The sequence below is a fragment of the Cupressus sempervirens genome, chromosome 7 (assembly GCF_028749045.1).
Source record: "Cupressus sempervirens isolate cs-2001-9-10 chromosome 7, ASM2874904v1, whole genome shotgun sequence".
Lineage (NCBI taxonomy): Eukaryota > Viridiplantae > Streptophyta > Pinopsida > Cupressales > Cupressaceae > Cupressus > Cupressus sempervirens.
This window is the reverse complement of record NC_143124.1, coordinates 858,480,728-858,505,899: the sequence shown is the minus strand read 5'-3', so window position 1 is coordinate 858,505,899 and position 25,172 is coordinate 858,480,728. Positions and strand designations below refer to the sequence as shown.

The 25,172-nt window shown below is 32.7% G+C and overlaps 1 protein-coding gene across 1 annotated transcript in view; it reads left to right on the top strand.

Moving 5' to 3' along the window:
• LOC149550159 (type II inositol polyphosphate 5-phosphatase 15-like) overlaps positions 1-25,172 on the top strand; it is a 155,503-nt gene that overhangs the window by 50,943 nt on the left and 79,388 nt on the right. Inside the window, exons 5-9 of the mRNA XM_089793276.1 lie at positions 4,791-4,912; positions 5,171-5,255; positions 23,234-23,411; positions 23,517-23,623; positions 23,866-24,124. Of these exons, the coding sequence (XP_089649402.1) occupies positions 4,791-4,912; positions 5,171-5,255; positions 23,234-23,411; positions 23,517-23,623; positions 23,866-24,124 (751 nt within the window). The remainder of the gene's footprint in view (positions 1-4,790; positions 4,913-5,170; positions 5,256-23,233; positions 23,412-23,516; positions 23,624-23,865; positions 24,125-25,172) is intronic.

The window sequence follows — 25,172 nt, the reverse complement described above, 5'->3', positions numbered from 1 at the left end:
TTATCGGTTGAATATAATGATATAATACATTTCTGTGCATCTCTCATATATATTTATTCTGTAATTACTGTTTATAATGTCTGATTAATATGGATTCTTAAAGTATTTTAAGAGACAAAGATGGGTATGCAAAAGGCTAACGGTGAGAGAGCCCTCTTCCAAGTATCCAACTTCTAGGAAAGGACCAAGAAAGTCAAAATTAGGCCAAATGGGCATGTTGATGTGAGTTTTATTCTACTACAACACTCAAAACTGAATACTTAATATTCCAAATGGATACCAAATTTTCAAGCATCTCTTGAACAAGGACACCTTATATGCTAGAGATTGCAAAGAAAGATCATTAAGGCAACTACAAGGTTTCTTCAAATAATGGAGACTCAGTCAGTAGGTAATGTGATATACTCACACAATAGATAATGTGATGTGCTGGTCTCATGAGGGGACTTGCACTAGATCACAAGGACCTATCAATTTAACTTCGAATAATATGGCTTCACACTATGCAATGAAAATCTATTGACTTCCAACTCACTATGAACTTAAACTTACAAATCTAAACTACTTTCTACTTCTATCCTAGGATGTAAGGACCTGTGAATATCTTTGCAATGCTACTAGTTATAGTCTTGTCATCAATTCTACCCACCTATTGCAATCTTCTAAGATGTACTTGAAGGACGTTCAAATTACTACCATTTAATCAATTCCATCTATGAATGCAAATCAATGAGAAATCACTAATTGAAGTTAAGTATATGGTTTTATGTCATTTGACCATGCAAAGCATACTTACAAGTAGCAAGCAACTAGTGGTTTGGTCTAAACAAGTGCAGTAAAGATGACTCCACAATAACTTTTAACCCCTAAACTAATTGAAGCAAATTCTAACAAAGTGCTTGAAAGTAAATCCTATTCTAATTCAGAGATGTAAAGAACCATGCAATACTCCAAAATGATCATACATATCCACCATGCAAACACAATAATGAATAAAGAGCAATTTTAGTGGTACTTTGGTAATAATTGTCCAACATAACTCCTTTGCAAATGATGAGTGAAAGCCTTTATATAGGGATCCCTATTACAATGAATGACCAAGATTAAATCAGAATCAATGGTCCATATTAATCTACTAGAGCCCTAATTAGGGTTTTCATATCCCTTGCTAACAAATATTTAATGCTCACCCAATTACAAAAGAGCACCACCATTAAATAAGAAAATTGGAATGCTTCTATTAAACAATAAAATAATGGATTAGGTATAACCACTAGATAAATGATGCCAATAAATGGGCCAATAAGGAGAGAGGATAGGTAAAACCTTGTTGAAGAAGCCACCAACTATGGACCAATAAGAATATTAATTGCTTCCAAGAGCTAATAGAAAGAGGTTTAGGTAGGAATCCTCTATAACTTGGCACCAAATGGGCCAATTAGAATGAAGGAAGTGTCTATTATTCAATAGGAAAATTCGTAACCACATGGGCCTAGCAGGTCATCATCCAGGAATTTGTTCCCTTTATCCTTTTCTTTCTTTGCATATTCAATGAATCTATTCATTATCGTGTTGAACTCCTTTGTGGGGACACATGGTGCTAATTTGGGCCTATAATCATGATATTTCACATAGCTTAGACAAGTGGCACTTGTCTTTTTCCATTCAGCTGCATTACAAATACCATAAAGTTTGAAAATATTGAATTTGTTTCCAATGCTCAAACATAAGTTGGGTGGCCTCTATGAAGTGAGAATCCTTCACCTTTTCTTACAATTAGATTTTGATCACCTTCTACCTCCAAGTGAAATATAGTTCACATAATCGAGTATATCATTCTTGATCTCCAAAATAACATCCTTTCTAGCCAAACAATCGGAATCCCCACCCGTTTGAGCACATTCCCCCTATGAGCTAATGCTCGATGCCATGTTGGGAAATTAACATCTTGACTTTTTTTCAACACCTGACTCTTTACTAGTATATGTTGCGGTATCTCCACAATTGCCTATAACCTCAAAAGAGTCTTTTTGTGACTTGATAGAAAATCTTCACATTCCTTTAATATGGCTTGTACTTGTTCTTGAAGAGAGAGCATGGTGTTATAGGTTTTGACAAACTTTACAATGAACTTGTTTGCTTCCTCAAATACTGTTGTCCCCCATCTCCTTGCTTCTTGTTCTATCAATCCTATCCCTTCTGATCAATCCATCAATCGACTAAAATATGCAATTGGAGGAACAAATGTTTGATCAGGTTGTCAGAGTGGATTCATCATTTGCCTAATATATTCCTTTAATGGCTCATTCTCTTTGTATTTACTATTTTTTAGAACTTCCTTGTTTATTCTTTTCTCTAAGGTTTGAATAGATCCATGTGCTTTTTCAACCTCATGTCTCTTATTAGCATGTCCTAACTTATACTCCTCGATGTCAATGTCTTGTTGAAGCATATCTCCTCTAGCCTTACTCACTTTCGAAACTTTATCTTGCATTAGTGCATACATTTGTGTTTATCTTTTATGGCTTCGCAGAACCTTTGGGCTGGCATCTTGTTTTTTTCACTGTCATTTGTCTTCACAATTTCATCTGCACTCTCAACCAGCAGTGCAACTCTCATTTGTCTCTCTTCTCCTTTCCTCAACCTTGAGGATGCAATAACCTCTTCCAAATCATCTTCCTCATATTTTTCTTCTTTGTGTTTTGTACCTCCTTATTGATATCTTCATTTGTATGCAAATTGGTTTCTGGATTTGATTGTGCATGTTTTTTTATCATCAATGTTTCGTATCACACTCTGTAATCCATCATTAGGATGTGAGAGAGAAGGATCACATCCTGATGATGGACCGCAGAGTTTGATCCAAAACGTTGATGACAAAAAAACATAGACAATCAAATCCAGAAACCAATTTGCATTCAAATGAATTGTGGAAATCTGATATTGTTAATCTTCATTTGTGTTTACCTTATGTGATTGAACTTCACCATCATCTAAAAGGGCTTCTATGTTAATAATCTTGTTTTTCTCACCTTAATGCTCTTCTTCCCCTTGAGGGGATGAATCTACCTCTTGCTCATTCGGATCCAAAGGAACATAGCTAGAACTCTTACTGGCTTCTGATTCACCTATAGCTTGGGGTTGCACCTCATTTTTTGGTAAGAATGTTGCATTTGCCTGCTTTGAGGATGTACCAATTGCTTAGACTATTGTTTGTTTAAAGGTGATTCCTTGCCTATGTCCTCTTTTCTTTTCTTCAGTTTGGTTTGTGAGGCCTTGACACTACATCTCTTACTATTTTGGCTTTCCAACCTAGTATTCATTTCTTGTTGTTCCTCACTTGATTCTCCTCAGGCTCTTCCACATCCTTCATTTATTTGTATTTTAAAGGCAATCCTCTTGCTTGTAGTTTCACCACTTGTTTAACCAACTTCAATAAATTTTTTAACTGTCATCACGATCACATCAAAGCTTTCCTTATCTTTATCTAGCCAATCAATATGGGGTATGCTGTTTCATAGTTTAATTGAAGAAAGTGAGATAGAAAGTATGCAGAAATCCATGAAGACTTATAAAGAGGGCTTTGCCTTAGCTCGGGCATAGTATAAATATATGAACCAGCAATAGGAAAATTTGTGGCTGAAATAGTTGAACTAGAAAACACCAAAACTGCAAAACTGTCAAGAGACAAGATCTGTCTCACTGCTACACCAATATTTAACACATTCAACTAAACGATATTTCTATTCAACATGAAATATTCCTAATCTAAGTGACGAAATGTAGAAACCATGCATTGCTCCAAAATGATACAAGTAATTCACAATGAAGACCAACAATGAATTATGAACAATCTTGGCAGTACAATAATATCAATTTTAACAAGTCTCTCCCCTACAAATGATAGGAGCGGATTTTATATAAGAGCCCCAAGTACAGTGAGCAACCAAGATGTGGTCTCCTTTTGTTGGCTTCATCCTAAGTTTTCCAACCTCCACTACCATGGCACATCAACTGAATGCTTTTCCAATGGTCACGTTCGAAATCAAATTCATCCAAACCTTCTTTTTCCATCTCTATATTGCCTTATAAACATTAGAAGTGGGGAAATTTTACCTGTTTAAGATAAGCTTGGAGTAGTCATCTACATTGTCTTGTAGACATTAAATTACCATTTTAGGGTTGAGCAACCTTCGTATCTGCTGGTCACTTTTACTTTTTTTCTAATGAATTGTTGCTATAAGATTCAGGTTAATAGCAGAAGGGGTGGTTGCCCTTTTTCCAACTGGCTGTAATTTGCTTGGTGGTGGGGAAGGAACTTTATACTATCTCTTCCTTTGCTGATTTGCTAAAATCTAATGCACCTTTGAATACAAAATGAGCTTTACAGCAAGACTAGTTATTTTTTGGCGCATATAACTTGATATTGTTTTTGGTGTTTTTGCTTTTGTTTCAATCAATTATGGGGCACCCTTTAGTGCAAAATGAAGCTTCATTACTATACTGATTTTTCATTTGTTGCATATAAATCAAATTTTTACTATGTATTTCCTTCAAGTTTGAAACTGTAATGTTCTATCTAATTCAATTTGAGCATTGCGATTTTGGAAATAGGATTTAGGTTTAGATGCTTATATACTGGATGCTATTTTTTTCAGTTGTTAATGAGATTTCTTTAAAGGGCCGTTGTTGTGTAACTACAATGTCTATTTCATTTGGTGCATGCCATACTAAGATGTCTATTTCATTTAGTGTAATCCATTTGTGTTTATGTTATTTTACATTTCTAGGTTGGGATTGAAGGAAGTGTGAACGGGCTATGGTGGTTGGAAAGTATTGGTGATGCGATAGATAACAATTTGTTTGTTAGAGTGGGCTCTCGCCAACTTGCTGGTTTGCTTATTGGTGCATGGTAAGCCTTGTTCAATGATTGTGCATCATTTTTAAAGTTGTATGGGTGAGCTTTTCTCAATCATAGTTTGCTCTCATAACAAATTAAATGTCTCTCCCTATTAGGGATTTTAGCAAGTTTCCTTTCTAAAGCATTATTCAATTGCTTGGATGTTTCTCTCCCTTTCAATAAAAGTATTTTCTGCTTGATTTTAATCTAGATAACATTTCTAGTAGCAAGAATTTAAATATTTCAATGTTTATAATTTTATTCTTCTAGGGTTAGAAGGGACGTTGTACGATATGTTGGAGATGTTGATGTTGGAGCCGTTGCTTGTGGTTTTGGACGTGCACTTGGAAATAAGGTAAAGCTAGCATCTATTCCATATGAAGTTACTAGTTCAGTTATATGCTTTTGTAGGTCATACTTTCACTGTGTTTGTCATATTCTTTTATCTCATGTCTAGATTGTGTAGGTTTTCTACAATACATTTCTTGAAAGGCAAATTCTTACGATGATTTATCAGTTGACATATTCATAGCCCGGTCAAAAGAAGTCTCCCCTTCTATTTTCCTGGTTGCCTTTGCCTTCTTTTCACCTCAAATATTACCTAAAATTTAACACCCCGCCAAGGAACTCGAGAAATTAACTAATGTCACTAAGTTTGCTAAACATTTTTTTTTAAAAAGATTAAAACAAACAAGAGATAACATAGCAGAAGCAATAACTCATATACATACATAAGCAATACAATAATAGTTACATCTCTCAATGGTTCCAAAACGGTGAATCACACACATAAGTTTTATTAAGATTATATTTGATAAGTAAACAAGGTCCATGTCATAGAATAACCATATGTACAAAATCACATGAAAGAATATACAAGTACATAAGATGTCACATGACATAAGCAGAATACATACTCATCCTCTGCATACATCACAGGGTATGAAATGCTAAAAGAATATACATCATGATAAGATACAACATCTCATAGTATCTCAAATAGTCAAAGTACAATATACCAGAATATGACAATTGAACATAATCACAAGATAAGAAGAATAGAACAACTGCACAAGGTACATCCAACATCGGCATTTAGATGTTAGATCGCAATGGCATAAGAAACACTACCACTTGACCTCGTAGAACCTAAATGATCCACTCCCACCATGCTGAGGAGATAATGCCAAGTCCCAAACGAATAACAATCCAAAAGTCATAACAAGACTCCAGGTCAAGGAATCTTGATAGCAATCTATCTCGAAGGTACCAAGTACACAAGTAACATCTAATCCCAGAGGCAACAAAGACATGTAGGAAACCTAATACATATGTGGGCAAGTGTCATCACATGAGTCAACTCTAAAGTTACTGTAACAGTCTCTTTGGACTCTAGCCCCCTAGTGACTCTATGTGACATTAGTATTCTTTCTTACATACAAGGCATACTAATGAGGCAAGGTTGCAACCAAGCATCCTCTCTACTCCCATCCTAGCCTGTACTAGCACTCGAGGCATGGGCGAGGTAATACACTGACTCCTGTTAATTCATTTTAACTCCATTTATGAAATGTTATCACTTATTAATACCACTTACAATGAGTTACCCAGGGGGCTCCAGCCTCTATTGCAAGCCACTTCTTAGCATACACATAGATAACCTACCCTAAGCTCATAAAAAGTGTACCTCATAAAATCACAATATTCACCTCAGTCCTAATATAAGAAATTGGAAAGCACCAATAGATAATTGATCGAAACCTCATAGGTTACACCAAGAAAATCACAATATTTACCTCAGTCCTATACAAGCAACTGGAAAGCACCAATAGATAACTGATCTAAAACCTCAAAGGTTACACCAAGAAAATCACAATATATGAGCTTATAAAAAAAAACTCGATCTCATCACAGAAACAGGTGAATATAGCACATTGGTTGGGAATGAAATAATCATGAAAAAACATCACATAGCAGCATCATAAAACTATCACTTCTCAAGCCTTTGGTAAACAATCCTATTTGTCCGAACTACTAGGTTTCCCAAAAAAAATCATCACAAGATAAAATATAACATTTTGACATTCATTCAAAACAAGTGTAGTTGTTTAGTAATTTTTTATATAGATATAATTCTATAAAAATGATTTGTGTCAAATTCAAGTTTTAATTTCATAATCATTTCACAGTTGGATAAAGGTTATTAATCATGCAAAATCATCATGTTATTAATTTAAACAATCTTAAATCATAAATGATTTAATTAATAACATAAATGTATATTATTAGATTAAATATTAATTTTAATTTCATTTCTAAATTATTAATTAGACTTCTATTTAAGTCTAATATCAATATTTACTTTTCCTTTAATTCATAATGTAACTCGAGATAACTTAAACTTGAAATTATAGTTATGATTAAACTATTTACAATTTCTCTTATAATATTTGAATATTCATAACTAGATGATTATATAGTTAACTCAACTATAACTTTTCTTAAAAAAATAGCTATGTCACAAATATATATTTACTAACTTATAACTGCATTTGCATTAATAAATATATAAAACGTTATAACCCACTCAAAGTTTTTAAAAATAATTAATATTAAAAACCCACTTATAAGAAAATAAGGCATATTTAATTTTTTAATTTTCAAAATAATAAATAACATTTTTAAAAAAATAATATTTTTTAAATAATTTTTTAATTTCTAAAATTAATCATTAATCATTAAAAAGTTGTTTTTTAATAAATAAATCCAAAAAAATATTATATTTTTATAAAATAAAAATAAATGTGCAATTAGTTTTTTTGCATGCCTTTGATCTCTCAAATCATGCAACCATAATATTCTTAGTTTTCTATACTTAGTACATTTGTTTTCACATGAATGTATATGTATAGCTACAGCATGCTTTTCTCTCAATTAATCTTTTGTCTCTCTAATAAATTTTACAATTAAATTATTTTAGATATAAGAAGAATATTTATCTTTTTTTAGAAAATTCGTGATGATCACATGATAAAATTTAAAGTTCAAACACTAGCTATTCAATTTGTTGTTTTCTTCCAATTTTCAATAATTGAATTTTTCCTATATTAGAAAGGGTTTTAAAATAATATAGTCTTAATAATTTTTAAAAAAATTCTATAGTTTTTCTCAGTCACTGTTTTTGATTAATAAGCTTTCATTTTCAAAATCTACAACATAATTCTTTATTCAAAAAATAATACAGTCAAATAATAAGCATTATGCAAGCACTTAGGAAGACACGAAGTAGATAGATCTTTCAATAAAATTCTGCAATGGGTACTACAAAGTATTTGTAGTTGTATAGAAAATACTAATTCCAAAACCATATTCTCACAAGAACATGTTTAAGGAAAACCTAATGCAAAAAAAATCATTGCAAACAAGATTCACTGGTAATAGTAAGTAGATTTTGATAATATGTTGTTTCTGAAATCGATTGTGTTATTATTATATTTTTCAATATAACAAGATCCTAAGGATTCAATTTTCTTCCTTATGTTTTCTCTCTTCATTTGGAAGGTAGATCACCAAGTGTGATCTAAAAAGTTAATGAAAAAAATAATAACACAATTGAATTCAAAAAAGCATTCAAAATAAGATTCACCCATTCATATCCATATATGATCTCAGATAGAATTTAATTCAATAAATGAACTATAACATACACTAGTGGTGTTCATGGCTCATTCCTAGAGGTGATATAATGGGAGATCTTGAATCATTCTCAAACACCACTTGATATTGTTGTACACCATAAGAGGAAGAAGAAAAACGAGTGGCAACCATATCAAACTCTCTCAGCTTGGACTTCCCAAACTATTGCAAATCTTCCTTTATTTTCAATAAGAATTAGATCTTTCAATAAAATTCTGCAATGGGTTTTCAAATCCTACGTCAAAACAATAGATAAAATCTGAGACAATCTGTAAATGCATGCAAATCCAAACCCTCCGAAACTTTCAACAATTCTTTTTGCTCCAATTCCAAATTTTGCTCCCCAAAACTTGTGTGTGAAGAAATGAGCTTGAATCTCCGGTTTTCGAATATTCAAAGATCTCTCTTTAAAATAAACTTTTATTATTTTAATTTATTTGTTTCCCTTCTGCATGTTTTTTGTCTTTAATTAGAATAAACCTTATTTAAATTATTCCTACTTTGTTTGTATAACATATATTTATTAATTTAACTAATAATAATATATAAAGTCCATTATTTAAATGCAACTTCTAAATTTATTATTATTAAATTAAATAAATATAATTGCACCAAATTTAGTCTTTTAATTAAATCTTTAAATTTATTTATTTCATTTAATTAATTTGTCAAATAATTAAATATAATAAAATTGATTTTTCTTTATAAAATTTTCATTTAATTAAATCATTTAGTAATTTCTTTGGTTGATTTAATTAAACTTGAAAATCACAACATACCCACAAACTCAATAAGATAAAACTCGACTAAAAAGACAAAGTATGAATCAAACTCAAAGGTTAAAATCTTGAATTCATGTCACTTTGATGAATTCAAAAAGGTAAAGAACTTAGGTTTAGGGTTTGGACTTGAGAACTATCACCCCTCTTTTACCATTGAAATACTGCGATAGGATACGCTCATTGTGGCAATTCAGAGAAGTCAATGTTCGGTATTTGCAATTTGCATAAAAACCGAACATGTACATATGCATATATCTCTAAACTAAACAGGCAATGGCGGGGAGTGGTACATTGTGTAGATCCCAACTAGCAGGTGACTATGACTCCTTCCCTCAACCACATCAAATATGTCAAACATAAAATAAAACATACATGTACACCATACACATGTAAGTATGTGGTAAGTAACCATAAAACCATATATAAATTATCCATATAATTGTCATCTTGAAAGCAACTAAAATCACTATATGAAGTATGCAAAACATCATCATCAAAAGAATAACCATGAACACATCAAATATCCGAGTATAAAGTAGCTCATCAAATATAAAATCCAAACATGTAAATAGTATTAATTAAATCAGGTAACGAAGTACCACTAAATCAAATCATGTAACCATGAAAATTGGTTTAAAAGAATTCAGCAATATAACAAAAAGAAAACTAGGGGTAGGCACTACATAAAATGCCTTCCGTCTATAGTTTTACCTCTAAGTATAGTTACTAGGGGATGCATCCCCAGCCTAAAACTCTATCTTGCCCCCATACGAGAAATTTTCCCGAGACTTGGGGATAGCCAGGGGATGTCCCTCTGCCATACCCAATTTCTGAAAACTTCCAAGAAACGTACTAGAAACTTAGCGACATTGTTTCTTGCACTAGGGATGTACAACTGTTTTTAGGACAATTAGGGGATGTATGGGACATCCCTTGTTGTCCGTGGCCAGATAACCATAAAAAAAACCTCACTTAAATGAAGAAAAACACATTTTCTTTGAGTATTGACAGTGAATTCTTTTGGACTGCATATAAAAGTAGAATGAGCAAGTTTCACTATTATATATAGAAAAAAATATACAACTGTAGAATAGGAGTATACAAATAGTATGCAGTTGTATGTTTGCCCTTTGTTAGAAAAGAGTTATACTATACAGTCATGCTACACACTCAAAATCATAGAGTAGACTGTTTCCAAGGAAGTCTGAAATTTTAAAAGTGCTCATTACTGCTTTTTTCATGCCCTTATCTCCTTTGCATGGTGTGAAAAGGCAGTCTAGTTCTTCTAGTTCTTTTGGTCATTCCAGGTCTGTTAGACCCCATACCGAGTTCTTATATCAGCGACACTCCTCTACGAGCTCACAAAGACATATCAGAGCTTCTTTACACTCACAGTCATATCTTTCTGTGACTCATTTCTTCTCGCCAAGGAAGGACTCCTAGTCTTTGTCTTTGTGTTGGCCTCTCTCTGTGCATCTCGTTCTGTCTCTCTTCTTCTTCTATTCTTTAGTTGTTTGCTTTTTTCAGACACCATTTGTGCTCTTGCTGTTTTCAATTTCCTAGTTGTAACCTTCCAGTCCCATAGACCTTGAATGGGCTTTTGTTGGACATTAATACTATTATCTTATCTTATAGATCTGGAACTTGCATCTATATTCTTTCTGTGGCAATATTTTAGTGTTGGGTTGGTTTGGGTCCTTTTTGGAAGATTTGGTGAATATTGGAGGTTGTATCAAAGGGCCATTTTGCTGTAATAAACCTATATTGTTATCAGAATTGTATGTTCATATTAATATCTATTCACTTAAAATGAGTTGGAGGTGGAGTTTCAAGGGTTTAACCTCAATTTTAATCAGTGGTGAATATGGTCTAGAGTTAGAAGAGCATTGGGAGACATACTTTATTCACTATCTATAGCAGCCCTTTCTGTTGTCGTTATCAAACCTGCAACTGTCAACTCCAACATAGTTTCCAAGGGGAATGTTATTTCATGTACTGACACTACTGTGTGAATGATTATTGTCCAAAGCAATTGCAATGCTATAATGTTTAACTAATAATTTATATCAGACTAAAACAGTAGTAGTGTATTTCAATTTCAAAGGCAGGTTATTGTTCTTGTTTCTATTGATAATGAATTTTGAATTATGCTCATGGGTGTATTTCAATTTTGTATGTAAGTATTTTAATATTTCATGCATATTGACAATGAATTCCGAATAATGAATGTATATTGAGTAAGGACTATTGAAATGTTGCATGTTAAGGTTCTTTGATGTTTAAATAGCATGCTTCATTCATGTTTTCATATAAATTAATGTATATATGCAGATTTTTCTATATATTTAAAATTTTCCTTTTATTTTATAGAGTTGTCCCCTTGTCATTCCCAAACTTGGCAAAATTTTTTTTCTATATGTTGCACAACCCTTGAAGAAATAGTTTGCATCAACAAAATATTATGCCCATACTACAAGAGATACCTCCCAAAAAAGGTATAATTTCTCTAAGAAGCCTCTGCTGTAATACTAACCAATCACATATTTCATGTTATTCATTATATTATTAATTGCCTAAATGGTCTTTGAAGGTTGTGATCCCCTTAGATTTCATTTTTCCATACATAATGTTGGGTGTATATTTTGCAACCAATAGTTTTGGGTAAAATTCAGTCGCAAAATAGGCAGACTAGCCATAGCATGTGAGACAGAGTCTCTCTTACCTTAAAGGGAAGGCTTTCCCTTCTCACCGTTCCTTAGATCAACTCAAGGTAAGCAATAAGTTGAGAAATTTGAAAGGGTATTAACAATATTTTTTCCTCTTAGCTTTCAGGAAATTTCCACTTACCTATAGAGCGAGTAATGGGCAAGATTAAATCTCTAACTACACTTCTATCTAATAATTGGAAACGGTGATACCGATAAACCAAAACCAACCCTAAGGCTGATTGAAAGCGTATCGATTTGGCTTTAAGTCCTGTTTGTTTAATTTATAAGAAAAATCACTACCATTGGGGTGCAAGGACTTCTAGAAGTATATGATGATTTCTATTCTAAAGAAAAACCTCTACCATTGGGGTGCAAAGACTTCCAAAAGTGGAGTAATTCTATGTGTCTTTTGTTAATTAGAGATGACAATACAAGCTACTGTCAAACGTTTTAGTCTATGTATCACCACAATTGCTCCCAGTCAAAGCTTTGGTTTCGATTGCTTCTTAACTCACTATGATCTATTATTGAATACACAATAATAACATGAATCAAAGACAATAAGCACAAATTACAATCAAAGCTTGTAATTTGCTCTATCACAATTGCTTCTAGTCAAAGCTTTGAATCCAATTGCTTCTTTTGTTCACTTTTCTTCCAAATTTATACTACATAATCAAAGTTACACTTGCATAAGTCTGGCAGAGCTTTCTTGCATACAACAAAAGATGATTTTTACAATTAGGGGGCACTCCTTTATATAGGAAAAGGAGTTGAGAAAAAGTGAGAGTAAGTCAACCAACTTTGACCTGCTAACAAGAGAAATTATTGGATTACATGTCATTACACATATAAATCGCATTACATGTAATTACACAATTTCCTGCAATACATCCTCTCCAACTACAAACATGAAAGAAGAAGAAGAAGAAGACGAAGAAAGAGTTGAGGCTATTAATTCTAAATGAATCAATCCTGTGGATTGTTGGCAAAGGCCTTGTACTTGATGATGATCACGGGATCGGGGATTCATGTATTCTACGCCACTGCATTCACCATGATAACCACGGTGTTGCGTCTTTTGATAGCCTTTGACTTTCTTTGATGAATTGTCCATTGTCATTTGAAAACTTGATGTGATCAAGCTTTTCTTGTTCAAGTTGTCATGAATTCTCCTTCGTAGATTGACACATTTTGGAATCTCTGGCACTTTGAAAACCTTCTTGACAGTGTCTGGATGTAAACTCGAAACAACTTTCCACCAATACCTTTAACTTTTTAATTTTTTTTTTGAAGCAAAGTGCTTGGTGCTTTTCCACACAAACTCAAGTTCTCAGACAACTATTGGAAAAATGGAGACCAAATGAATTACCGCTTCTTTGATTTGAAGCATGCGTTTTTTACTAGATGTCTTCATTCTTTATAGAAATCTTGGCATATCTTGACTTGCTTCAACATGAAAGTTCCAATGGGATTGAATCCATCATTGGAAGATATGGATTCTAACTCCATGAGAATGTTGACAAAAATGGATCTCTAAGGAACAGTATATGCCAAGTATTGGTTAGATACTCATGGAACATATGTAATGAATTGGATGTGATATGGAAAGTACATGCGAAGAGCTAAAATGGGACTTAGGAAGATGAATGGCATGTAAATGCATATGAGAAAAGAATGAATTCTTATAAAAACGCCTTGAAGAATGGAGGCTAGGCGTATGGGAATGCATGCAAATGATAACTTTTGACTTTAAAAGTGTGACCTTTAGTAAAAAACGGCTTCAATGGATGTCATTACACGTAAAGTGGATTACATGTAAAACGAACATGCATTTAGGTTTAGAAGATGAAAATGCATGTAAATGAGAACGAAGGATGAGATTGCATGTAAATACGGATGGAGGTGAGATTACATATAATCACATGTGGAGAATGAGATGCAATGTGATATGACATGTCATGATGAAAGTGGAATGAAACAGTGCACTTGCACGAAGAGGTGGAAGGTGGAGTGAAGCAAAACATGCTCAAGTTCTTGGGAAGGAACTTGCAATTTCTTCCAAAAGAAGAAAAACAAGAAAGCAAGCTAACAAACAACAAAAACAAGCACAAAAGAAACACGTACCTTCAAACATGTCAACAAGCAAGATAGCTCAAGAGCAAATTCGAATTTGGAGTTTGGGAAAAATCCAAAAATGTGAAAATGAGAGTTTTCATCATATTTAAAGGCAAAATGCAGTTTTCATGGCATATATATGAACAAGTGTGCAACATCAAGCTAAAACATGCATTAAAATAGCAAGATAAGCATGAATTAATGAACAAGTTTGAAAATGTCTACTCACTTGGAGGCTAATGAGCCAAAATAGCAAGATTTATAGACTTTGAAGACCAGTTCTCCTCCAAATTTGGATTGCCAAACAATAATTTGACTTTTTACACACTTGCATTCAATGAATATCAGTGAACAATGAAGGGTCGAATTGGACATGACAATGCCAAAAACGTGATCTCTAAAGGCAATAGCATGTATTAAAACTCAAAAACGACCTCTATTGATTCAAATGTATGTGCTGGAAACGCCATTTTTTGAGTGTTCTTAACAAAAATGTACCCTTTTCCTGAAAAGATCTGGGTCGTTTTTGCAAAAACATGGCCAAAAAATGCATGTAAATTGATTTTTTTTTTACTTGTGAATGCAAAATCGACTTTCTCAAATGTTAATGCATAGATCCAAATGCAAAAATGTGGCTCCAAAATGCAAAAAAGTGAATGAAAAACTCAATTTCTTGGGCATTTTTAGCAAAAACGTGATTCACAGAGGGCATGAAATAAAGCATTTCTGACTTGTAAAGGCAAAAACGTATTCTTCAAAATTACATATATGGATAAAAACCTCAAAATGACTTCTATTTGAGTAAAAAATGATCAAAATTGCCCCAAATCTGGGCGATTTTAACAAAAATGTGGTGCAAAAATGCAAAAATCTAAGTCATTTTTGTCTTGGATATGCAAAATCATAACCCCCAAATGCATTTATATGCATTAAAACTCAAAAACGCCCCCCTTGTGATGGATTTCAAGCCATTATAAGGGCAGATCTAAGCATTTTTGATAAAAAAACATGTTCTTGGAGGAAGAAAACACCAAGTTTTTTGCCCTTGAATCTTTAATTTTGGGTTCTATGAGGGCATATGCATGTATTAGAGGAAAATCCCACCTTTTGGGGTGTATTACATATTTTAAAAACATGTAATAGAGTCTCCTTATTCGAATCACACATTTTTGATGCAAGTGCATGTTTTAAAAACACATGTAATGGAGTCTATAAGAAAAATCACACCTTTTAGATGCATATGCATATTTTAAAATCTGCTCTCAAATGACCTTTAGTGCAAAATCACACCTTTTGGGGTTCACTACATGTTTTGAAAACACTCAAATATGCATGTCTCATTGCATTTTTTAAAACACATGTAATGATATGTTTTATGTGTTTTCAAATTGCCTTTTCATTCAAAATTGGACCTTTTGGATGTAATTGCATATTTTGACGAAAATGTGTTTGTAGTCATGTTATGCACAACTTAAGTGATGAATTAAGCACATGTCAATTTAATTTCTGAAGAAATATTACTCCAATGGGTCATAAATAATATTTACACTATATTGTTAATATAGAATGTGCAAATATCATCTTAAAAGTAATATTTACTAAGATTTTTTGAATTAAAACTCAAAAATCAAATAAAACTATATAGTTAATATAGTCACTTAAGTGAAAAATTAAAAAAACAATTCAACTTAAAAATATAACATAAAGTGCTCTATAGTTAAGTGAAAAATCGAAATGATAAAGTAATTTAAAAACATAACATAAAATGAAATTATGTTATATTTAAATATTTTTCAAAAAGTGAATGTCAACTTCAAATTATAACATGATATTTTAATTCGTGCAGTTGCACCTAAAAGGTCCATTTTTTGAGCACTAAAATGGTCATATCTTTTGATTGCAAACTCCAATTAAGCCCTAAGATAGATCAAATCAAAGGGAAACCTGAAAGCAATAACTTGAGTAAAACCAAAGGATCAAAAGCCAACAAACAAACACTCAAAAACGAGAAAAATGACATTAAAGGCTTTAAAAATCAAGCAGAGGCTCGACAAATAGAAAAACTAAGAAGACTTGATGAAAGCCTTTAGTAAAAAGATTCATTATATCAATTGGGGTTGATTGGCTGATCAATACTAACCAATTAAATAATGAACTAAACTTAGAGAAATGTGAAACTAAGTTGAAAAAGTTTCGTATTGTTACCTATATTTTGTGGTGACAAAGTGCAGGAGAACACATAATTACCCATATTTATTACTTTAATACCTTAATATGTTACACCACACTAAATACTAACCATGGCATTGAATCTGTCATACATTGCGCATCCTTATGCAAATCAAACATGCATAATTACCTAAGTTACCAGTTAAGTCCTTGTAGGTCCTAAGTCCATGTTTGGTTGAAACCCAGTTTGGATTCTCAGTCAATATAGCCTGGGATTCTTATAGGGTTCTGAGTTTTATCTGTCGGATTTTCCTGAATGAAATGGGGAACCCAGATTTAATTAAATCACAGTAATTTGCAAAATCCAAAAGGAACTATAAGATTTTGACAGACTTTTTTTGTTTCTGTTTTAATTATTTTAGGCCTTTGATTCTTATTGACCAGAGTAGACCCGGTAATTTCAACATTTGGTTGAATTATGAACTATCATTTACCCTCAATTTTAATCGAACAATAAGCACACCTTTTATATGCATTAATCTTGTACAGAAAGTAGACATGTAATCCATTCATTTGTGGACAAAAGCTGCTATAGTAAGCGGGTTTAAAACCAAAAGAACCATTCTGTTTAAATATTCACAATGAATGAAAATAGAGGAAAAGGAAAAGGAAAAAGATACCCAGGCCTTTCCACACATGTTCATCCATCTGCACAATTTCTCCTTGATATTTCTGGTTTGTACACCCTCCATTGATGGTCTTCAAACTTCTTTTCCTCTTAATTTTTCCTTTTCCAGTATATAGAAAATTTGAAGTTGTAAATAGTAAAAATGTAAGTTGTAATGGAACTTTTATGCATGATTCTTAGTGTAAACCGCAAGTTCCACAGAATATTGGAATGAATGGGAAGATTTTGGGACTGGGGTTACCAAGTGTAAAATGTTAATCTATCGCAATATAAATACCAACCAAATTTTTGATCATAAAATTTATTTCAACTGATCAAATAAAACCTGCACTTTTCATTACTTCTAAAAACTGAATAGAAATGAAATCCTTTTCACATGAACATGAAAATTACCAAATAACAGATTTAATTGCTTTTTTCTTTCACAAAGAAGTGCATTGTCGAAGAAGAGAGGAATTACTATTTCATTCTTCCATCCTGGAATCCCCTACAAGACTCGGCATAACTAGGAGAGGGAGAGCATCATTAGGTGCTTTTCCTCCCAACCATAGACTAGCAGTCCATTTTACACCTTCCTACTGGAAGTGGCCCCATCCTTCACAAAGGTATAGACATAGGGCTAGGTCTAATTGCCATTTGAGCCTGGTGTTTGGAACCTACACAACTCATAGCCAGTCACACATTAGAGGTACCTCCAAACTAGTATGACCTTTCTGATTAGATGTGTATCCGGTTCATGTGAATAGATGGTCTCATGCAACTGCATCGTGCCCCCTCGGCAAAGTTTTATAAAGAAGCTAGCACGTTATTGTGAATTCAATTTTCACCACCCTTACTTGACTTGTATATAGACAGCAGAGCTCAACTAACTCACTGGCCTTGAAAATCAACTACAGGCTAACTGCCAATGTCTATTGACATCGAAGGTCATAACAACCTTCAAGGGATTATGACCCACTAACAAGCAACTACCCAACTGTCAACTGACTCAACGGTCATACCGACCTTCAAGGGATTAAGACCTGCTAATAAACAACTTCTGTTTCTTAAATCTGATTAATAATTTTTTATGTATAAATTCATATAATCTGTAATACGATAAATGTTTAAGCTGATTAAGCCCTGCTTTCAACTGCAGGGGTGTTATCTAACTTCTTTCTCTATTCTTTTAAATTTTATGTTTATAGTGTTTTTTGGCTCTAAATCTCTATAGAAATAACTGATCAAGACAGAGATGCCAAAGAGGATGACAACATTATATTTTATTCAAGCAAAATGCATTTGTTTCTGACAATAAGCTACCTTATGATTCAGTTCACACATGCAGTCAATTTCATGTTGATGAACTATATATTGATTCAAATACAGAATGCACTAATCTCTTTGATGGTTAGTAACATCTTGACTCAATTCACAAATGCACACGTTTACCAAATGATAGATTACATCCTTGATTGAATTTCAAAAATGAAATTGACTGCTTGAAAATATATTCAATGCAAAAATGCATTTGATCCATGATCGGCTATAACAAAATGCATATTGATAATGGTATTCAAAATAAGAATACAATTGTTTAGAGGATCAACATGACTGTAGAGTCAATGATTTAAAATTTGAGATTCCTCCATTAGATCCTTCAATTCAGTGCTGGATGCTAAGATATTAACAAATCAACAATTGATCTTAATCGGCTCTGTGTATCTTGATTCGTGTTCTTTATCTTTCATCTTGATGATGGATCACAGAGTGTGATCCGAATTGTTGATGCAAAAACATTGACACAATTGAATCTAGAAACATTTTAAGAATTTATCTATGGATTGTGAAAATTTTCTCTCTATTAATATGAACTTGATTTGAATGATAATTATGCAGATCAAAATATGATCTTGGTTCAAATAAATGTTATGTAGAATGAAAGATATTTTTTTTTTGAATGAATAATATGTAGAATGAAAGATGTTATTAGTTTGATTCAACAATATACAGCCCCTGATTCTTCCTTAACAATGATTCCACCTTATTATGTTCTATCTAAGCTTAATGGAACTCCTTTGAAATTACATGATGTACCAAGAAGAGGGAGTAATGTTCTTGTAACTCCACCACGACCCTTCATATAAGTTCAAATATGCAACTTGGCATAAAGCCATTGGATCTTGAATTCAAACTATTGAGCATACTTGCAATTATATATAGTTGAGCTGCATACCATATATTCCTATGTACATAAGTATATGCAAATATGTATGTATACATATTCATATCCATACTCATATTTTATGTTCCTTGCGTGTGTTTATGCATCTATATTTTTTTAATGACATTATAAGATTAATCAGAATATTTGAATTTTATTTATAATTAATTGAGAGTTCTTTGAAGTGTTTGATTAGATTAAATTAATTAAATGGATTATATAAGAAAATGGTCACATCAACCACACCATTGGATGATTAATGACTAACCATCACTAGTTGACCCTATGACTCTAGGGTGACTAAACAACCCAAGGTTATCTCTAGGGTCCAAGCAAGATGTCAACTTTGACCTTTCCTAGTGTTTGGGCCCATCTCCTTGCTGATACTCTCCCTCCCATCTTTGAGGATGATCCAACTTCTTATTCCACTTAGGCACACAATATAGCTGGACATAGTCTTCTTACCATACTAGGTTTCAATATAATAAACATTATCTGCTAGCTTGTTCGTCATGAATTCCATTAATCGTCAACATATAAATAAAACATATTTGAAATAGCATCATCACATCATCTCTAATTATGCAATTGAAATAGTAATATAAAAAGCTTTCAAAGGAGGAATCTAATACCAAGGGCTTGGATTTTAGGGATGCTAAAGGGATGATGGTGCAAATATACATACTATTTGAAAAAAAAAAAATTGTAAAAGAAATATAAGGTATAACAAACAAAACTTTGAAAGAATAAACACACTGCATTGATCAATGAAAATGCCTGATATGGAATATCAATATATTATATTCAAATAATGATCATATTCAAAATTCAAATATGATTGACAAAAGGTCCAAACTCCAGATTCCAATGCTTATAATTATTGCAGAAGTTGATGCCATACTCATGCTATGGCTCTCACATTTTCCATCTTGATGCTTTCACTTTGTAGCTGCTTGTTGCAATTTGCAGCATTGCTTGATGTTGTTGAATTTTTATAGCTATTTAAGGTGAGTGCTTAGGGTGTGTGTGGAGCCCTTATATCATTATGGTTAGGGCTAATGACCCAATATTAAACAATGCATGATTTTCTGAAAAAGGAAAGTTCCTACACCAACCAAGATGACTATTATAAAAGCATTCTAATATTTTATTATGTCATTGTTCTAACAACCCCACAAAAGACAAAATTTGCAGGTCTTTTGGCCAGGAATGTAATAGAAGACTGCCCCCATCTCTTTAGAACACTTTGCGACATGAGTTTGTTGTTGAGATCCTCCTTGATTCTGTAGAACTTTAGGATATGACCAAGATAACTACAATCTTTCCAAGCTTATGTTGGGTAACAAAGATTTCCCTTGCTATAGTCAGAGACATCAAAAACAACTTATCAAACTGAAACCATGATTTTGAAGAAAAATAGGCACTCTCCATTGCTTCAAACATCCTCAAAAGCTTTTGCAAGTGAGGACTATGAACCAAAAACTAACTACAAGAAACCACAAATTTTGTGGAAAAAAGGATAAATCCTCCAATGTTTTATTTTTTGGAAAAAAAACAAAATTCTCTGAGAACAACCATGCCAGTCTTGATTTTTATGGAAAAAATCATAAAACCAATACAATTTTTAAGGAGAATGAAAAATACGGCACAAATTTTGAGGAGAAAATTGAAAAACCCAGGCACAATTTTTGAGGAGAAAATTGAATAAACAAAGCCATTTTTCTTTAGAAAAAAATATGTAACCCCTTTTACAAAAAAAATTGCACAAAACCTAGATGTCCTTGCTGAAACCCTAGATGCAGGACACAATTTTTTTTTGAAAAATCATCAAAAAACATCATCACCTTGCACAAAGGAAACCCTAGCGTGCAGAAATCAGACACCCTTAGGCAAAGAAAACATGTCACCCATAATTTGGATGAAAACATAGATATGTGTAGTCGCGTGAGCTTAAGATATGAGCACAGAGTCGATGCAACCTGAAAAAAAAGTCGCATATATTTGTCACAGTTGCAAAATGGAAAATTAAGATTTCTTCACGCGAGAAGTGCATTCCTTTGCGTGTGCCACAAAACAGAAGTTGCACGCTAAAAACTCAAAAGCTTCAATTTTCCGGCCCGAAGAATGAAATTTGTGATCTGCAAAAAAAATGCAATCTGGAAGAATGTTCATCCTTTCATAAAATGCCAATAGATATCAGAAAATCTTGGAAACAGTAAAAATGAAACCCTCAATATTGCTCTAATGAATTGTTTTTTTGAGTCAAAACAAAAGTATTCTGAAAAAACTCTCTTTTTTCAGGCACCCATGAACATTTTTGAAAAAATTGCCAAACCTTAAAAACCCCATAAAAGTCACTCTGATGCCGTGTTATTATAAATCAATATAAACCGCAGAGACAAAAGGCTCTATTTATAACAAAAAACAAAAGGATGTTTCTAAACAAAGTACTTGATAATAGAATGTAGAAAAGGGAACTTCCTAAACCAACTTACATGACCGTTAAAGAAACATTACAGTATTTTATGAAAGCTGTAAAGTTCTCTATGGATTTTGGAGACATCCCAAAATTACCTTGAATTATTTAAGTTAGACAAACACCCTAAAAATATTAAATCATTGAGGGAGACGTCATTGGGACATCCCTTGTCTATATTATAATATTTTTAGTCTCCTAGGTTCTTACTTTTTTTAGCTTGTTATTCTAGAATCTTAGATAATGGTCATTTAGGCTTTATTTTAGTTGTCTTAATTTATTCCATTTTTAGATGTCGTCTTTATCTAGTCAACTTTATTTTTTTTTATTAATGCTTTGTATAACATTTGCAAACTCTTTATTTGTGTGATTAGTTAATACAATCATTCAGTTTTTTATAGTTTCAGTCTCCTTGCAATAATGGTGGCATAGTGGGGAATGTTTTTTTGGACTCCAGGGAAATGGTTGGGATTGGGGGTGGAGAATACACATCTCTAAAGAACACTGGTGTAAAGATGAAAACGTCCCTACATTAGTTGTCTAGGCACTCAATTAACGGCTTCAATGATTTTATAATATATTTGGAAATAAATATAGATAAATGAGATTCTAGATTAAAACTTAGATAAAATAATTGAAATGAATAGGTACTATAAATTCAGAGAAGTGATATTTATTTATTTATGACGGGGAACTTATACTGATTTTTCTCCAGACATATGATGCAGATTACTGGTACTATTATTTTGATATTGAACAATGGATACCATCATATCTATCACGTTGTTTGAATTTTGAGTTTGATTATTTGACATTGGAGTAGAATCTTTAGTTTTTATGGCATTTTTTCTTATTATATAAGGCTATGTGGTACTTTGAACTTAACTTATGTTTTCAGCTACAAATGTTTATAAAATTATAATATATATATATTCATAATATTAATCTGTTTTTTTAATAGACAAACTGAAAATGAATCCAACCCCAAAATTTGTTTTTCGAAATCTGTATGCCAAATCAGTCAACATGAAGTTGAAGTGGCTACTTAGATAATTACAATAACATTGTGGGGTCCAAATTGGAGGTACAACAATATTTTGAGCGGTCATTTATCCCTCAAGAAGTTTTAATATGACTTCCAGTATTTAGCTGAGATATACGGTGATTGTCTTGTACCTCTTTAATATCAAATCCTTTTGATTTTTCTTAGTGAGTTTCTGCTGACTGATGCCATTTTCTTATGTCATGGGAATGTCCTGATAGTTTGTCACGAAAATGGATTTTTAATTCTTTTTAACAGAGATATTAAGTTCTTAACTAGTTTTCTTCCAGGATATGTCAACTTGTTTGACAGTTATGCATGCCTGTCAGGTCTAAGGGGTTTTTTGTCTAGTCTCTTAGTGAGCTTAAGTGTTTTCAAGGTTAAATCTTCCTTGCATTCTTAAAGATATGATCAGATACATTTATAGTGCATGAAATTCTGTTCATATCAGGGAGCCGTAGCGATAAAGATGAGAGTCTTTCGCAGGACATTGTGTATTGTAAACAGTCATTTTGCTGCTCACATGGATGCCATAGCTCGCCGAAATGAAGATTTTGACTATATATATCGAAGCATGACATTTGGTCGTTTTGCTAGTGGAGTAAATGTTGCAGCCAATGCTGTTACGGGTAACCCAAAATACTTGTTCAATAGTTCATGTTTATTTAGCTTCATTGTATAATTGTTTCACTAGTTTTGTTTTTGTTCTCACTCTGTACGAGGTACTACTACAGCAGGAGTTTCATCAGCTGTTCAGATGCTTCGGGGTGTTAATGCACGCCGATCATCCCAATCTTTAGACATGGGTGGGCAATATGATGGCAGATTCTCAACTTTATCGGTAAAGTTAAAAACATTTAATTTTTCATGTTTTCTGGTACACTATTCATCAGAACTAGTTCTTATTATTTCCCTTAGAGAAGGGCAAGACCATTTCACTCAGGTGGATGTATAAAGTATGCTCATGTATGCTTTCCCTGACATATTGTCAGGCCTCTTTTCTATTTGCCTTCTATTATATTTATATTTTCATTCATATTTTTACAAAGAATGTTTTGAATATCATGGTTGTCAAATATACAGACTGCAGAGAGCTTACCCCAGGAGGTCATGCCAGAGTTAGCCCAAGCTGATATGATTATTTGGTTAGGAGACTTCAATTATCGTCTGAATGATACTTCCTATGAGTATGCTATTGATTGCATCAAAAGAAAACAAATTGGTACTCTCCTTGAAAAAGACCAACTTAGAGAGGAGATGAAAGCTGGGCGAGTATTTCAAGGCATGCGGGAAGGGAAAATATCTTTTCCTCCAACATACAAATTTGACCGAGGGCAACAAGGTAAGCAATTTCAGCCATTTTTTTTTCTTTTTATATCTAATAACTTAATTATTTTTATGACATGCTCCAAACCTAAACTATCACACCCATAGCCCCCCACTCTTCTCCCTAAGGAACACTTTTCTAGCCCTACACACTTCTTAAAAGGATAAAAAGATGACATCCATATTTATGCAACAATAAGAACTATACCAAGTTAATAAGATGCACATGTAAAATGGACCTTAAGTTCCTAATTGCTATCTACCTAGATAACAAGTAACCACCAAGGTCTTTGATAAAAAGTTAAAAATTTATTCAAGAACATGATGCAAGAGCTGGCAACACAGTGTAGAGAATTCACTTATACCCACCTTCATTTATCCACTGCACTTGTAATCTGTGCACTCTTTGCACCCATTAATACATCTTTTATCCATACTCCTTAAAAATTGGATTTGTTATGCATATTTCTAATCATGATAGCACCACACATACTTAACACATCATAGATAGATAATCAAATAATTATATCATGAGAAAGGAGTATTGGTTAATGACAATAGAATTCTATAAAACAAGATGAATCATTCTAATTTCTTAACTATTCACAATTGCAAGTGACCATAGAATAACTTGCTAATACTCCTATTCTCCTAGATTCAGGAGGCGCTCCAAATAAGACTAAATTATCACTGATGAGATGATTTTTCCACAGCTATACAACTAAAAATAAAGGTGGAGTGTGATGGAGCCCTAATATGTAGGGTCTCCATTTGTGCACTATTCTGAATCTTTTCGCCCTATGTTAATATTGTTGTCCTATTTTGCAAAGTTTAGCGATCTCTACAAATTGCCAATCATAATTACTTTTCTCCATATTCCTACAAAATATTATCCTAACCAATACCACATAGGCATAATGTCAAACCACTGGTATGTAAGGTCTAGCCTAATTGTAACTAAGATATGATACTGAACTTTATGATAGACTCACAAGTTATCAATGCATAAATTAGTAAACACTTGTCTATTCAACTGTTGTCATTACAAGTCATCATGTTCTAAG